The sequence below is a fragment of the Pelodiscus sinensis genome, chromosome 22, assembly GCF_049634645.1.
Source record: "Pelodiscus sinensis isolate JC-2024 chromosome 22, ASM4963464v1, whole genome shotgun sequence".
In the NCBI taxonomy this organism is placed as follows: Eukaryota; Metazoa; Chordata; order Testudines; family Trionychidae; genus Pelodiscus; species Pelodiscus sinensis.
The window spans coordinates 1,566,430-1,584,029 of record NC_134732.1 but is presented as its reverse complement, the minus strand read 5'-3'; the positions used below and the strand labels follow the sequence as shown (position 1 = coordinate 1,584,029).

Below are 17,600 nucleotides of genomic sequence, written 5' to 3'. Positions count from 1 at the left end.
TTAAATGGACTTGAAATAAGCTATGCAACTTGTGTACCTCGCATTGCATTGCTTATTTCAAGCGAAGGGTGCAGTGTAGACACACCCTAGAAAAGTGAAGCCAAACCAGTATGGAAGGTACATTCCAAACCAGTCACTGAAACTTAGGGGGCAGATTTCTGTCTGGCAAGAGCCCACTCCCCATCTCTCTTTTGGTTATCTGTCAGGTTCTATCTGGTTCTTTATGTCTGTTTCCTGAATAACTCATTTTTTGGGGTGTAATCTGATTACCCAATTGATCATTGGTGGTGGGATATCATTGGCCAGATCATAGAATCATAGAATAATAGGACTGGAAGGGACCTCGAGAGGTCATCGAGTCCAGCCCCCCGCCCTCAAGGCAGGACCAAGCTCCGTCTACACCATCCCTGACAGATGTCTATCCAACCTGTTCTTAAATATCTCCAGAGAGGGAGATTCCACCACCTCCCTTGGCAATTTATTCCAATATTTGACCACCCTGACAGTTAGGAATTTTTTCCTAATGTCCAATCTAAACCTCCCCTGCTGCACTTTAAGCCCATTACTCCTTGTCCTGTCCTCAGAAACCAAGAGGAACAAATTTTCTCCTTCCTCCTTGTGACACCCTTTTAGATATTTGAAAACCGCTATCATGTCCCCCCTTAATCTTCTTTTTTCCAAACTAAACAAGCCCAGTTCATGAAGCCTGGCTTCATAGGTCATGTTCTCTAAACCTTTAATCATTCTTGTCGCTCTTCTCTGTACCCTTTCCAATTTCTCCACATCTTTCTTGAAATGTGGCGCCCAGAACTGGACACAGTACTCCAGCTGAGGCCTAACTAGTGCAGAGTAGAGCGGCAGAATGACTTCACGAGTTTTGCTTACAACACACCTATTGATACAACCTAGAATCATATTTGCTTTTTTTTGCAACAGCATCACACTGTTGACTCATATTCAACTTGTTAGGATTAACATAAACATGTTAGGATTGGTTAGTTACATTTCTGTAGACTGATTGGTTAAGCTATCCCTGAAAATACTGTATATATGAGAGAGAAACAGGAAGTAAGGAGGCAAAACCAAGAGAACAGGAGAAAAAGGGACAGAAACAGGATTCATGCCTGCTGGAAGCTAACCCCAACATCTGACTGTTTGCATCTCTGCACATCGGGCATTGCTGTTCTCTGTTCACGTGAGAAGGACCAGTAAGTGAGAGAGTGAAGGAATAAACCCCCTAACAATGAGGTTGTGCATTCTGAACTCCCTTAGCCAGGCATCACATGGAGCAGGTTATTAATAGGGAGGTCAGCTTAGTGGATTGAAACTGAATTGCTAAAGGTTGCTATGAATATATGGGCTTGATGAAAGAACAAGTGGGTGAAATTCTGTGATGCAGGCAATCAAACAAGATGATCATAATGGTCCCTACATAATGGGTCTGGTTTGTTTAGAGCCGTTAGGGACTTGTGCAATAAAAACCAGCAATAACAGTAACAAACACTAATGCTGAAAGGTTTCTGCCAAACTGTTCTCTCAAGGAGCCCACGAGCTGCGTGTTGATCTCAGAGATTTTGATGACAGCTATCAATATGCCAAGTTTGCATCATTCAAAATTGCAGGAGAGCCAGAGAAATACAAGCTGACTCTTGGATCCTTTCTAGAAGGCACAGCAGGTAGGTTCCAGGAGGGTCCTTCATGCCGGGTGGCAGATGGAAACGTGGAAAGCCAAAGGGACGCAGGATACTCGGTTGCAGAAGCAAATGGCAATGTGCCGGGTGGAAGTGATGTCTCTCAGGAAACACCAGTTATTCTGCTGCTGAGCTAGCGTAGGAGACACACCGGATCTAGGGACAACAACATGTATCGCATAATATCAGCCCCCGGCCTAGTGAAAGCAGAATTATGTGCAGAGGTGGGCACAGCTACTGCTGGTTACTTTCCTAAACTGGATCTTAACGCCCCCGAGAAACGTCTGAATTAAACAGAATAGTGGCACCAGAGATGGTACACAACACTGAGTGGGCGTAGTGGTCCCATTTCATGCCCACTGCATCCGGACTCCCAAATAGCAAGCCAGAGAGAGTCCATAGCATACAGAGAGAGTCCATAGCTTAGGCCCACCCACTCCCCAGCTAGGGAGGAGGGCTCTTAATTAGGTTTAAAAGGGCCAAGTGATAAAAGCCCACAGGAAGCGCAAAGGGCCAGCTTAACACAGTGTTAGCTGTTTTGGGAGCAGCGGCATATAGCCTTTGAGGATGAAAAAGTGAGATATCAGTTGAGGAATCCTCTCAAATATAGAGATGCAAGGTGGCTGGGAAATAAACAGGAAGAACTGGCAGGATTTCTGTAACAGTAGCATTCCTACTTCAGTGGCATCACAGACTTGGGGTGGGTTAAATCTCATTACTGGAATATTGAGGTCTGGTTGTTGAATTATTATTGAGGGCGAAGGTGTTGAATTATGCAGCAGGAGTACGTGCGTAATTGTTCTCTGCCATTTTCCAGTCTTCTGAAATGTCTCTTGACTGTTCTAAGATGATGTCTAATGGCTCAGACAGCTCCTCAATCAGCTCCTTGAGTATTTTGGGATGCGTAATAATAGTCACACTTTTGTTGGAAAAGTACTACAAAAAACCCACCACATTTCTAACAAGTCCTTGGATTGTGTTGAGCTCACCATTTTGTAGAGGAAGTAGCCAGGAGATCCAGGTATTTAAGAATTAATTCTGACCAACAAGGTGGGGGATTAGCAGTGAATTTGAAAGGGGAAAACAATTTGGGTGAAAGTGATCATGAAGGGTCAATTCCAGATTCCTTCCCAGCTCGCTTGCCTGCGTCTCTGCAGTGACGCGTGGGATGCCCTGTTGTTTTGGCTCCCTGTGATAGCTGCCCATGTCTTCGTTTGGGCCGCTGTCACTGGGCGCTCGGGTCATTTCCCCTTCATTAGGGCTGAGGAAAGTGCCCTCTGAAGAGCTTCTGTGTGGGTGACTTTACCCTGACATTGGTGGAGTCAGTGTAGGTGGGAAATGTTTAACCCTTTCTCCTGAGGAGCACAAATTCTCCATGGCTCCCCCCAGCCCTTGCGAGTACTAGGAACGCAGTCTTGGCACACCAGCATTTTGGCCTTGATGGCAGCTCCATACTCTGATAGTCTGTCTGCTAATTGAAGAGTTTTCTGCCCGGTCTTGTGTGGAGATGCTCTCAGAACTAGGCCTGGTGAAAAATATTCCCCACTGGAAGTAGAACTGCCGTCTCACTCCTGACCCCGGGGAGATTGCTGCTGTCTGCTGCCATGAGAAATTTAGCAACTCCCTGCAGGATTGCCAGACTGTCTGTGGCAACTCAACTGTAAACGTGAAAAAAAAGAGATTCTCTCGCCTGGCTTGTCACTGAACAAACATATAATAGAGAAATCCAATTGTTTCCACAGGGGATTCCTTCTCCGAACAAAATGGCATGATGTTTTCAACCCAGGACCATGACAATGACCTTTCTGAGAAACAATGCGCTGTAACCTTTCAGGGGGCCTGGTGGTACAGGGATTGTCATCGCTCTACCCTGAATGGGTTATACCTGAAAGGGGACCATGAAAGTTCTGCTGATGGGGTGAACTGGCCTTCTGGCAAAGGGCTCAATTACTCCTACAGGATGTCTGAGATGAAAATTAGGCCTGTGTAACCGATCAGGGAGTTAGTTACCATGATTATACTTAGCTCTTCTATAGCAATAATAGGCTTGTGATAATAACCATTTATCTGGAGATGACACTACAGACCTTCTCGTTAGGCGCCAGCCCGTGGGCGCATGTGGAACCCACCCCCCTAGCGTGATCACTGTCCCACGGAGCGGCACTTAGACCACTCCCAGCGAGAGGGAAGAACAAGGGAGCTCTACAGCCAAAGCCAGTGCAGTGCAGCAGGACTAGAACGGATTAAAAACGATAAAAATGGTTTTGTGGAGAAAAATTGAATGTCGAAATTATTTTCATTTCACATGGTTCTATAGTGACTCGTCTTTGCTTTTGGGGTTGTTCTTTTTTCCAATTTTAGGAGATTTTTTAACAATTCCTCTCCTTGCTAGAAAGTATCAGAAGATGCTATTTTCTTTTCTCATTTCCCAAAAATGTAGCTTTCTATAAAGAAAAAAATATGGTCATTATCACGTCAATATTTTCAGCGATTGCTCAATAAAATATTTTATGATTTATTCCCTGCCAAGCAATACATGGCGATGTCAGTGATAATTCACGGAAATGTCCCGGTGCTTTTAAAACTCTGTTTGCCCACAGAAAATCTCTCAGTTTGCAAACTTCCGGCCAGGGCTGTCTCGGCCCTGTCTCCTTTCCCGGCCGGCTCTCTGCTGTCTGGTGATTCCATTCCTGGCAGCTCCTAGCACTGCCACGCCCTTCTTCCGGGGCTGAGCCACTCGGTACCCGCAGATGCTGCATCCGCCCCTGGGAACCTTCCCCTGGGTGGATAAAGCAAAGGCGGCTGGAGGGTTCCCCGTTTCACATTGGTTTGTGCCCACAAGACTGGTCTGCAGCGCTCACACCCGAGGGCCCGGCCCTGCATTGTTACATGGGGGGCAGAGGCCCCCGGGTTGGAGGGGACGTTCGTTGTCTGGCTCCCGGGGGCGCACGAGGGGGCGCGACCTCGGCCAGCAGTGTCCTGGCTGGGGAAGGGGCCAGTCTGACCATGTGGTGCCAAGGAGCGTGCAGAGCAATCTCAGGCCAGGCCGAGACTAGAAAGTCCCAGGGCTGAGCCCGAGCCTGCAGGGCCTTGAGGGGCAGGACTGGCCGCCCCTCCCTCGCCCGGGGCTCTGGTGCCCGGGGAAGGTCGAACGGTCACAAGGCCCACGCCCAAATCCCTCCCACTCCACGTGCCCGTAGCCGGGGGACAAGCCCAGGGGCCCGGAGCAGCTTTTAATTCGTCCTTGCTGCTGCGCCGCCTGCTCGGCTCCCGTCTCTCCCCACAGCCCCGGCCGAGCCCAGGCCCTGCCCTCTGCTCCCGCCGGCCCAGGCCCCGCACCAGCCACAGTCTGCACCCGCTGTGGCAGCAGAGCCGGCATCCGCGCCGCGGGCAGGCACCGGGGGGGGCCCTCTGGCCGAATGGAGGCCCTGCCATTGGTGGCCCCTCACCGGAGCCCCCTCTTGGGAGCCCCCCTCTCTGGGCCAGTTCAAATGTGGGCAGTGGGGCTCGGAGCTCGGCTCTCCCTGGGGAGACAGCAGGACCCGAGCCAGGGCCTGAGCCTGCCCCAGCTACAGCCCTGCCACGGCCATCTCCCCCTCCGGCTCGGCACCTGGGCACCTTCGCTACGGCCCCTCGGTCCCTGGCAAGGGGCCGTCTCAGGGCGGAAGCGCTTGCCTGGGCTGTGATTGGTCTCACGCCGGGCTGGGAAATGGCGGCCCGTGGGCCGAATACAACTTGGCAACCACCCGATGGGCCGAGGCCCTGTGGGAGCTCGCTGCCTGGCCCGCCCTATCCCTGCATACCCCCACAAGCTGGGGGGAGCAGAGGTTTTGTGCGCTGCCCTGCCCCCAACGCAATCTCGCAGCTCCCACACCAACCCGTGCGAGCTGCCAGTTAGCCCTGAGCGGCATGCTGGAGGGGCCCACTGGGCTGCACGGTGAGGGCCCCCTTGCTAGGCACCTCCAAGCCAGAGCCTGCCTCTTGCACCCCACTCTGCCCTTGCTTCAACCCTCTGCCCCCCCACCCTTCTGCCCCTGGTAACGTAGCCCTCTGCTCCCCCATCCCACCCAGACCCTGACCCCACGTTACAGCCCCATCCTGCACCCACATTCCCTCCAAGACCCCAGCCCTGTGCCCCCGTCACCTCCCCCAAGCTCCCTTCTGCACCCAAACCCCATCTCCAACCCCGCTCCTCTTCCATTAATAGCATGGAAGGGTGAGGTCCTCCAGCACCTCCCAAATTCGTGGCGTGGCCTCCACCAATAATGACTGGCCAGCCCTGGTGTAACACCATCCTGGGCTGTCAGCCCCATTTTTTATTGGGTTCCCAGAGCCAGATGACGCATCCGCCCATAACCCCTCAATCTGCATTGCCAACTTTGTTCATACGTCTCTACAAGCAACACGGCCACAGGGCCTAACCGCGTCAGCCACCACAGCAGCTCCTACAACTGCACATCCTCGAATGGGCTAGATCCCACCATCGGCCAGCAGTGCCCATGCACATTGGCCACACCGGACAGTCCCTGCGCCAAAGGCTGAACGGACCCAAACCAGACATTCAGAATGGCACCTCTCAGAAACCTGCTGGGTGACATTTTAACCTGCCCGAGCACTCACTAGTGGATTCAAAGTGGCCATTATTTGCAAAGGAATTTCAGGGACCAACTGGGCAGAGAGTCTGTGGAACTGGCCTGTGTATGCAAATTTGACACCTTCACCCAGGGACTGAAAAACATGAACTGGCGGGGTTGTTATATTCAACACCCAAATGGCATCAAAAGTTAAGTATTGGACACTGAGAGTCCACTCTACTAGCCTCATTTAGCACTAGAATTGAAAGGAGTTTATTTCCCTTTCTCCTCCACCTCCCTCCCTTTGGGGTTTCTGTGCCACTCTGTGCCTCTTGATCCATTCATCCAAAGAAGTGGGTTGTGCCCACGAAAGCTCATGATACCATCTGTATTTTTTGGTTAGTCTCTAAGGAGCCTATTGGTCTCTCTGGCTCTATAATTGCATTTCTCCATACACAGCAATCCATCATCCATTCCCACGAGCATGTCGGCTTTTTATATCTCAGGCACAATTCTCCTCTTTACTTTAAACAGCAGCCACCAAAGCCAGATGGTTCTGCTTCCAACGGTAAATAGGGACACGGTGCGTAATGTCCTGACCGCTCTGTGCTAACAGCCTTCATTACTCTCGGTAAAGTCTCCTCGTTAGCTCTGACCTCTGCAAAGTCTTTCCCCTCCCTGAGGCTGGACGATACTTTTTTAAAACAGTGGGGCATGCACTACGCCCGAATCCGCCCCTGCTCCTACTGCAGTTGTATCAAACGTCCTGGACAATGTGCCCTTTCCCCCGCCCACCTGCACTCTCTGTACCACCCTGGGGCTTGCGGTGCTTCTCATGCAGGGGTTTTATTCCCTTTCACTGTCTGTCAGTTCTGAGTGAATCTAGGACGCATGGACCTATAGCAGGAAAGAGTTCGCCCAGAGCCGCTGCGGGGCAGAGGGGCAAAGGGGACAAGTGCCCCAGGGTGCGGCGATGCAAACAGCCCTGAGGTTCCAGCTCCCACCCTGCCAATACCACAGCTGCCGAGGCTGGAGCCTCTGGCCCTTCAATCTCTGCAGGAGAGCACAGACCCAGGGACTCCCCGTTACCCAGGGGCATGACGAGGCTATAGACCCTGCTGAGCTCCCCCATTAGAGACTGTTCACTCCCCGGGGCCCTCGGTCTTTTCCAACTTTTAACACCAATCCCTGAAACAACATAGGCCCCGCTCAGCTCCCCCATTAGAGGCTGTTCACTCCCCGGGGCCCTCGGTCTTTTCCAACTTTTAACACCAATCCCTGAAACAACATTGGCCCGAGCACCAGTCTGCAGCTTGTCGGTTGTGACAGTCCCACTAGTGTCTAAGGAATCGTCATTCACCTGCCCCTTCCTCCTCAGGGACAGCTGCCAGAGAGCGTCCGGCTCCCTTCTTGCATTACTGCACAAGCAAAGGGTTTGCTTCCCCTTGCGGAGTCGCTGACCCTGGGTGCGGACGGGGGCGCAACGATTGTCTTTCCCACTGACACTGCAGTGCTCTCCGAACGCTGGGCACCCTCCAGGCCACGTTCCCACCACATCTTGAGCAGTCCCCAACGTTTTCCCGACAAACTCTTGAGCTTTGCTTCTCCGTGCATCTTTCCTCCTTTGTCTGCTGTTCCCCTGACTGGCTGCTTGCCAGGTTTGTGCCACCGCCCAGTGTGGCAGGATCCCCTTTGCTTCCACCGTTTCCACGGGGTTGTGTGATTTCTGCTGCCAGGCCCAGTCTCACGGCGGTAGCCAGACTGAGAGCCATGTCTTCCCATAGCCCCTGGGCGGCTTTGGAGCGCTGGTGCCACGTACAAACCACAACAGCCCACTGGGAAGTGTCCTCGCGCTTCCCCAGCACAAAGAGAGGGACCATCAGACCAGCAGCTGCCTCCCGCTGCCTGGACTGGAATCCCGCAGACACGCCTGCACCGAAGCAAAGGCACCATGGCAGTGATCTGCCGTCTGGAGCCTCCGCCAGGCTGCAGTCCCTGAATGCCCCACGTGCGTATGGAAAAAGCAGCTGTGCTATATCGGCAGATACAGCCTGGGCATGCGCCATTGGCCTTGACTGTTTCTCTGACACGGGCACACGTAGCACTGCCGGCACTGGGACACCAGCTCCTTCCTCCCCTCCCCTCTCCATTTCTCGTGGCCGGCCAGGCTGTAAGGGCTGGGGGCAGCGAGGGCTGGAGGCTGGAGCCAGACCCATGCGGATGGGAAATCAGGCGCACGTTGTGAACGGTGAGCGGGGTCAGCCCCGGAGCCATTGGCCAAGGGAGGGGCCGACTCCCCGCCACCGACTGTGGTACCGTGACGACTGGCTGCTCCTCGGCAAGATCTGCTCTGGGGTCATTCTGGGGCGCGCTGGGGCCTGAGAGGCACAGGGGGGCAGACCAGAGGGGCACAGTGGTCCCTTGGTCTTGGAGCCCATCCACCCGCTGCTGTCGGCGCCTGGGGGCGAGCACCGCACGGAGCACAGCGGGGCCCGTGTGGCACGAGGCCTCCCGTGGCTACTGCCCCACCACTAAGAATCGAGCAGGTGGCTAGTCAATGCGCCCAACCCTGCTCCCCGGGAGGTCAGCGGGGGGCTTGGGCGGGGCGCAGTGGGTCAGACCGGGCTCCTTCCTGGGCGCCCTCTTTCAGTCTGTCAGCAGACACAGTCCCCTGCACCAACACTGGGAGCAACGATTCCGCCCGGCTCCGTCCAGTAACGTCCCTGGGGCAGCAGTGGCTGCTGCTCCCGTCCCGGCCACGTCCTGCCAGGCCACGGCGTCAGCTGCCGCTGTGACCGCTGGAGCTGCAAGCGCTCAGTGGGACCGGCTGGAATGTGGGGCGTGGGAAGGAGGCGCTGGGATGGGCCAGGCAGCTCTTCCCTGGCCCCAGGCTCCCTCCTCCCTGCACATAAAAGGCTCCTGGCTAGCAGGGAGAGGAGAAGGTGGGAAGAAGGCGAGTGCAGCGGCCACTGCAGAGACCAGCCCCAGCCATGGGGAGAGCTGCCCGGAAATGGCTCGTCCCGCTACTCTGTCTAGCAGTAACGGTCTGTCAGGCTCAGGACACCTGCCCAGGTGAGGGACAGACAATCCCTGTTCACAGCTGCATTTCAGCCTCTGCTCCCTGCCCAGCTGGGCCCTGCAGAACTGGGAACTGGGCAGCAGTTCTGTGGTGCTTTGCCTGCTCGCGGTGCCATGTAACAGCTTCTTTGTACAAAACTACTTGGTACAATCTAACCTGTGTGGCAGAAGTGCACAGCACAGACTGGAGGGGTGCAAAAAACAGGCGCGTTTTTTGCAGATTATTTGGTGCAAATCTCTTCTTCTCCATTAAGAGTCCTCAAAATTGGATTGCACCTCCTGTACCTCATCTTCATTTCCAAAATTCTAGCCTCTCTGTGTTGTAGCTGGGCTGTCTGTTTAAAGCTCCCAGCTCCTTTGTATCTTGGACCTAAATCATTTGAACATAGTGACTGACAGCCCCATGCAGTCTGCTAAGCCAAAGGCTAGAAAATGAAATGTCAGTCCTTAAATCCCTGTTTCATTAAAATAAACATGGCCGCCGCACTGTGCCGACAATCAGACCCCGATCGGTCGGCTGGGAAAGCCTTTGCCGACCGATCCCTTATGCTTCGAGAAACGAGGCTTACAGCATAGGTGGCAAAGGCTTCCTCAGCCGACCAATCCGTGTCTAGACTACCGCGCTTTGCTGGAAGAGCTGATCGCCGGCACAGGGCGGCGGCCATACTTACTTTAATTAAGAGGGGATTATTTAAATCCCCTCTTCTTTGCCGATGCTGGGTAAACTAGTTTACATGGCTCCGTCAACGGACCCATGTGGTCTACACACCCTGTGTAATCCTATGACCTTATGGAGGTTTTAGTCGAACGTGTGCAGACCTCATCCAGGCAAACTCTCTTTGAAGGGAAAGGGAGCCCTGCTGAATTAGGGTTGAATTCTGGTGTTGCAATCTCTGCTCCTGCTTTCTCATTTCATTTCCTGCAACTCATGGTCATGTGGAAAATCATTCGCTATGTACAATCTATGGCAGAATGCGCTAGGTTAGGAGGCAGTTTCTATATCACAGAAAATATTAATCCCTCCACATTTTGCTTGCCTCAAGTATTTCCAGTGTCCCTGTATTTCTCCACTGATGTCTCCATAGATAATTTTATATTTCACAAGGTGTATAATATAGGGAGGGCTCTGTTGGATTAAATTATATTCAATTCTTAAAAATGTCTTATCTGAGCTCATAACGATTTTCAAATTATTTTACCTTTAGACATTTTCTTCCCTGAACAGCAGCTCTTTGTTTTTCTCTCTGATTCATTCTCCTTTTGTGACTCTGCAGTTAATTTCTCATGAACTAGTCCAGTGCCGCATCGGCTGGGTTGCAAACACTGCCCAGGCTTGTGGACATCAAAATTAACTCTGAAGTGATTTCTTTCAAACACAAGTTCTGAATAACTGCTTTTGAACTTTGGCTTTTACTGTAACGTAAAACCAAGATTAGCAGGAATGAGCCAACGTGCGGTATCAGAGCATTGACAAAATGCGTAACTGGCGGGAATGGTGGGTTTATTGCTCGTGGAGGAAAGAAAAGGCAGCAACTATCCAGGCTTTTGTTTGCTGGGTTTCTCCCGCTGGGTTTCTGCAGAACGTTTCTGATCCAGAGAACCGAACAACCACTGATTACGGGTTCGTTTCTTTCCCCAGAGGTGAGCTTAGTGGGCCTCAACGGTACCCAGAAAGCCTCCTTTCTCCAAGGCTGCAGAGGAATTCCAGGCGCGGTGGGGCCCAGAGGAGACCCAGGAGCTCCAGGAGTAAGAGGTGTGTTCCTGGCACTGAAGGGAGTAAGTCGTGGATGGTGCTGATGTAAATGGGAATTATTGTTGCGTTGTGTACAAACATGGCAAGGCGCCCACATGCTGTGGTGGGCGATCGGCGTTTCAGAATAACCAGGTTCTGAAAGATTCTCCATTCCCTTCGGAGGGTCTGACTGGCAACCAAGCCCCCTGGTTCTTTCCTCATCTCTGTCACTGCTTTGCTGTATGACCTTAGTCAAGTCACTTCCTTTGAGCCTCATTGTTCTTCTCTGTACAATGCGAATAACTATCCTTTGCTTCCCAGAGGTTTTGAGAGGCTCGTTTCAATGCTCTGAGAACTTTGCATGAAGGACTAGAGAAGAGTACAACGTGATTAGTATCACGAGCCATGGCACGTTGAATGGGTGCATGTAAGCATGATTGTTTACCAGCTTTGATTCCCACACTACAGCAAGATGTGCTTGTCCCACTGACTTCAATGGCCTTCCATGCAAACATCCCTGCTAGGGGATCCTGATGTGAGAGCAGTTGCCAGGGGGCCGGATGCAGATACATTGTTTACATTTCGACATGGATGGGTCATTGCAATTTGAGCCCAGGGGCCATGGGGTTTCACACACTCAGTAATCAGGATTCAGTCAGTTTTCTGTGTTTGCAGGAGAACAGGGAAGCCAGGGGATCCCAGGAAAAGTGGGACAAACCGGCTCAAAAGGTAAAGTAAAAAGGGCAAAAGAGCTTTGTTTTCCTATTATGTGACTTAAAAAGAGGAAATTTGTTTTGAATAAAATATTTAATTAGCGCTCTTTATCAAACACCAGTGCGTATAATATCTGGGCTCCAAAGCCACCCTGGCTTCCCTTCCCTCTATTTGACATCAAAGGGTTTATTATTCCACCACAACTTCTGTTCTGCTCCACAGCCGAGATCGGGGAATCTCTGACCAGCCTTTCCTGTTTTATCTTTTGTTCAACCAGGAGAAAGAGGTGCTGCTGGCTCCCCTGGACTGACAGGTGAGAGTCCTGCCATGGTTCTTCTCGCTGCGGAGCCAGGCACCCTGTGGTGGTGTTCACGGTGACAGAGGACTTGAGACCTACAGTCTCCCTGCGCTGTTTCGTTGGACTCTTTTCCCTTCCAGCTTCTTGAAAGCAAAAGCTGAAATGGAATCGGTGCCAGTTGAACAAGATGTGTCCTCGTGTCTTTCCCTAATTGTCAAATAAAAAAAAGCGGTCTTCCAGAATGAAGAGTTGGAACATTTCAAAACGGTGAATGAAATATTAGCTGGAAAATTGTCTCCCAGCTCCAATTACAATGTCCAATATGTCACAACGTCCTTCGCAGGCACAGGAAATAGGTCCCACTGCAGAGTAGTAGACAAAGCCTAAGCCTGTTTCAGTTCAGCCAGTGCAGAAGACGAGATGAACGCAGTACTGCCAACCCCAGATGATTGAATATCTTGTTCAAAAGCTTCAGAGGGGGAGCCGAGGGAGCCCGTAACAGGAAAAACTTCAATAGTCTGGCAGCACCTTAAAGATTAACAAAACCTGTAGATGGGATCACGAGCTTTCGTGGGCACAGCCCACTTCTTCAGATGACCAGAGTGTTGGAAGTCCAGATCCAAGAATAAATAAGGGAAGGTGAGAAGGGGGGAGAAGGAAAAAAAATGGAGGGGAGGAAGAAAATAGAGACAGCGAGTAGATAAGCTACAGAGGGATAGCTGAGTTATTCTGTCACAGGAAAGACTTAAAAAACAGCCCCCAAAAGGGGGCTACTAGACTATTCGTTGTTTTTAAAGTTTTTCCTGAATATCCTGCATCAGGTTCACACAAAATGAGGAGACTGGTTTAAATCGTGATGCTATGGACAAATAATAGTCTTGGTGTTCTTTTCATTTGCTTTCTCTGTTTTCAGTGTCTATCTTTGATAATATTTGATAATAAAGGGTTTATTATTCCAACACAACTTCTGTTCTGCTCCACAACCAGAATCGGGGAATCTCTGACCAGCCTTTCCTATTTTATCTTTTGTTCATCCAGGAGAAAGAGGTGCTGCTGGCCCCCCTGGACTGAAAGGTGAGAGTCCTGCCATGGTTCTTCTCCTCTGTGTCTCCCTTGAACAGCCCAATGACAATGAAAATGATGTTCTGAAATGGACAGTTGGAAACATTTTTCTGCTTTGCTGAAAGTTTCTGACAAAACATATTTTGTTGAGTAAAATATTAGCTGGAAAATTTTCCCCGGTTCTAATTATAATCTCTGATGCTCTATGTCACAGGGTCCTACGCAGTCATGGGAAATAGGCCCAAAATACAGTGTAGACATAGCCAAAGCCTATTTCAGTTCCGCCAGTGCAGAAGGAAAGATACATGCATGTTGCCAAGCCCTAATAACTGACTATCTTGAGTCAGATTCACAAAAAATCAGGGGACTGCTCTTAGAATCATGATATTATGGACAGATAATAGACATGGTTTTCTTTTGATTTGCTTTCTGTTTTCAGTGTTTAGGTTCTACCAGGGTCACATTTTTAAGCATCCTCCACAGCCTCAAGGGCTAGAAAACAGCTTTTCCTTTAAGAACGAAGGCTGTAATGATCTCAGACCCATATGGTCCCAGCATGTTGGGCTTTCAGGAAAACAATAATTATCATGAAACTCGTGACAAAACCGTATGAGTCGGCAACACTGTAAATGCATCACCTGAGGCCCACAAAACCAACATTAACAGATTGCTCAGAGTGTAAGGGGTGCATGGCTTTCTCCTAGCCCCGTGCACAATTACACCCACGTGATTGCTGTGGTGAGAGGTTGAATTATGCAGGTAGCATCTAGGCAAAACACGGATTTTACACTGAGTTCTATTTTTAGGAAGTAAAGGAGTCTCAGGAGATCCTGGACCTGATGGAATACCCGGTGAGACCCTCTGCACTCTCCCTTGTACTGTGCGCATCATTGCAGTTTCATTTCTTCAGCACTAACGTCTAGTGGCTTGAGGAGCTCTCGTCTTGGCTAGTTATCACGTCACAGTATCAAGCTCACTGATTGTTCTGTGAGATTTGGGCTTTACAAAGGGAGAAATAGCCCTGCCTGCAGAAACAGGTGCCATCCATGTTTTGTAACATCCAAACCAACGCTAGGCAGAGCACCCTCGGTGTTAAAGAGAACAGCTGAAATGTAGGTGAAATCTTTAGATCTGGATGTGTATCCTGGAGAAGGTTACTGTCTCCTACCTCCCTTGTATTTCCAATGTACTGAGACTATGAATCACAAGACATGGATTGTATTTAGATGTCCAGTTAAAGGAACTACCTTTTATTTATCAGGACTTTCATGGATATTCTCCCATTGACACTTGGATTTTTTTAAATATATTGAATCAAATTCACAGCTAGTGTAATCATATGCAACTCCCCTGACTTTTTCTTTGCATTCATTGCTCCTGTGAACTGAACGGTAATTAATTTAGTTTATTAAGGACCAATTTTTAGCTATGCAAAAGGAGCCTTATGAGAAGATTATAAAACAGTGTTGGCTACATAATGCGAGCTGTATTGATGGCTCAGGTTAGAAGACTCAGAGCCCAGATGTGTGTGATTCCATTTCCACTTGTTTTTTATTTATAAGCCTTTTCAGCATAACTACTACTTCGCTATCCCGGCAGTCACTGTAGCCAACTGCATAGTTTAGAAGACAAAAGATAATTTTCTGGATACATTTAACTTTCCATTGTGTTTCTTTTCATGTCCAGCGGAGGCAGACATCTATAAAATGCAGTGTCAGAAAGGTGAGAATTTCTTATGACCCTAAATGTTGTCTCATTCCATCCAGAGAAGTGAACATGAAAACGCATTGGCACCAAACAAATTGAAAAAAACCCCACATCTCTGCTTGACCCATTTTCTTATTCTCAGACGATCAGCAAAAGGATTTCGGTCTATAAAAATGAGTGCGGTTATAGTTAAGAAGTGGCCTGTGAATTTATGTGGAGACATGTCTCAAATGATCCGTGCACTGGCAAACTGTTTCTTGAGTATTCCTGGGAGGATCTGACATTCTTTGGAGGAAAACGGTCACCCGAGTGACATGATAACTTGAAGCCCTTCTGGCTCAAACATGGATTTCAAATGGCTGTACGGGCATTTGCAGTTTAACTCCTTGTGCACATTTCAATTCCCATGAGTTTTCAAGGTGTTCTCACAAGGAACATGTCGGGTTGGGCACATGTTGTGTCTGAAGGGAGCAGGAAAAGTCTAGCTATGTACATATGCTGCTGCTCTGCTGGTTCTCCAACGCTGGAACACAGAGAGACCACAATCTACTTCACAGGACACACACTACGCAGTTCCCATACACTGCTCCGCCCCTGGGCGCATGGCGCATGCACAGCCCTGCCCCCCGGTGCACCTTACATCTGCAGTTGGGTGCACGGTGCTTGATTGCAGCTCTAAGGGGCGCCATGCAGACACACAGCATCCCTTGCAGCTGCTATCAGGTGCCTCCCATAGGTTGGTGCCCTGGGCAGCTCCCCGGTTATCCCCCCCTTAATCCAGCCCTGGGAGGAGAGGAAAAGCTACTTTTCCGATTAGACTAGAGGGCTGTGCCTGCAGTTTGCTTCGCTCACCAACCCCTCTCCCTGGAGGCTTTGGCAGCCAAAGAACCTGATGAGGTCATTCTGTTCCACGCAGGAAAACTTTTTTATATTTAGAGAGATGATTCTGCAATTGATTTGGCCCTCAGTGCGCCGAAAGAAGCCGTTGAATCCTGCTCCGAGCAGAGTCAAACAACCAATTACAAATTGCAATTCCTTTTCACCCAGGAGCAAAGAGCTGCCAGGAGCTGTTAGCCAGAGGGAACCACATGAGCGGCTGGTACACCATCTACACCCACGACTGTCATGCCATGACCGTGCTGTGTGACATGGACACGGATGGTGGAGGATGGATTGTAAGAACACCGCATAATGAAGCTCACTGGATATTTTTTCTTGAACAACCACCAATTTCCAGGCCCGAGATGGGAGGTGCCCTTAGCCAGGGGGCTGTAGCTCGGAGAAAAGTACGAGGGCACAGACTCTGATGCTGTGATCTCACCCCGCTTAGCTGAACAAAACCACGGACACTCTGCGGGCCCTGCTAACCCCCCAACCCTCCCCAAAGTCTCCAGACACCTGGGCAGTGGGCACAAGGGGTTTCATGGAGGGAGCCTGGAGCCTTAGAACCAAAAGACCCCGTCTGAGGGGACATTTGTCACTGGTACGACACAGGTCCCCGGATTCCCCCTTCTGGCTGTTCTCTGCCTGGCTCCCGGAGCCTCCTCAATAGGGGCTGGAACCAGGATTCCTGCTTCCTTCCACGCTAGTCACAGGCCAGCGGCATCGGCTGCTGCATCGCTCTGGCAGCTTGTGCCTGAGTGGAGAGAGCGTTCTAGGGAGCCGAGGCGACAAAGGGTTTGACCCCTGTATATACGTCCCACTGACACTCTGCTGTGCCTGTGACTGTCCCAGGAGAGCCTCAGGAATCCGATGAAGATCAGGGCCCCATGGTGCCGGGGCCTGGACAAAGACTGACCGAGAGACCGAGTCCTGATTGCCAGGCCAGGGCTGTACACTTTGGAGCACGTGACCCTTTGTTGCTGCCAAGCTACACTGTGATCCTCCGGACAAGCCCTCTGCGCTAGTCCCCTCAGGCTGAACTTGAGCTGACACTGTCCGTCTCCCCAACGCTTTGCTGCCTCGGGGTTTCCAGTCTCACGCTCTGTGTGGGAGGGTGACAAAGTGGGGTTTCCAGCTAAGAGTCTCCCGTTCCCCTGCAGGTGTTCCAGAGACGGGCGGACGGCTCCGTGGATTTTTACCGGGACTGGAAGTCGTACAAGATGGGATTCGGCAGCCAGCTGTCAGAATTCTGGCTGGGGAACGACAACATCCACCTGCTGACGTCCCAAGGTAAAGACATCAGTGATGCTTCCTTTCCCTAACAGCGCCCCCACGCAGTCACAAGAATCAGTGGGTGAAATTTTGTGATGCATGTGAGGCAGGCGATCAAACGAGATGGCCATAATGGTGCCTACAAAGTGGGGCCTGGATTGAGCTTCAAGCCTTGAGTGGCTATAAAAACCATCCATAACAGTAATAAATAAGTTTGCTGTAAACTGTTCTCTCAAGGACGCCAGGAGCTGCGGGTTGATCTCAGAGATTTTGACGACAACAATCAATATGCCAAGTTTGCGTCATTCATAATTGCAGGCGAGTCTGGCAACTATATGCTGACCCTTGGATCCTTTCTAGGAGGCACAGCAGGTAGGTTCCAGGAGGGTCCTTTATGGCGGGTGGCAGATGGAAACGTGGAAAGCCAAAGGGACGCAGGATACTTGGTGGCAGAAGCAAATGGCAATGTGCCGGGTGGAAGTGATGTCTCTCAGGAAACACCAGTTATTCTGCTGCTGAGCTAGCGTAGGAGACACACCGGATCTAGGGACAACAACATGTATCGCGTAATATCAGCCCCCGGCCTAGTG

General features: G+C 50.8%; 1 protein-coding gene across 1 annotated transcript in view; it reads left to right on the top strand.

Moving 5' to 3' along the window:
- The window catches only part of LOC102448059 (microfibril-associated glycoprotein 4-like), a 79,916-nt gene that overhangs the window by 42,379 nt on the left and 19,937 nt on the right, over positions 1–17,600 (top strand). Inside the window, exons 8-10 of the mRNA XM_075905971.1 lie at positions 15,904–16,031; positions 16,899–17,028; positions 17,248–17,382. Of these exons, the coding sequence (XP_075762086.1) occupies positions 15,904–16,031; positions 16,899–17,028; positions 17,248–17,382 (393 nt within the window). The remainder of the gene's footprint in view (positions 1–15,903; positions 16,032–16,898; positions 17,029–17,247; positions 17,383–17,600) is intronic.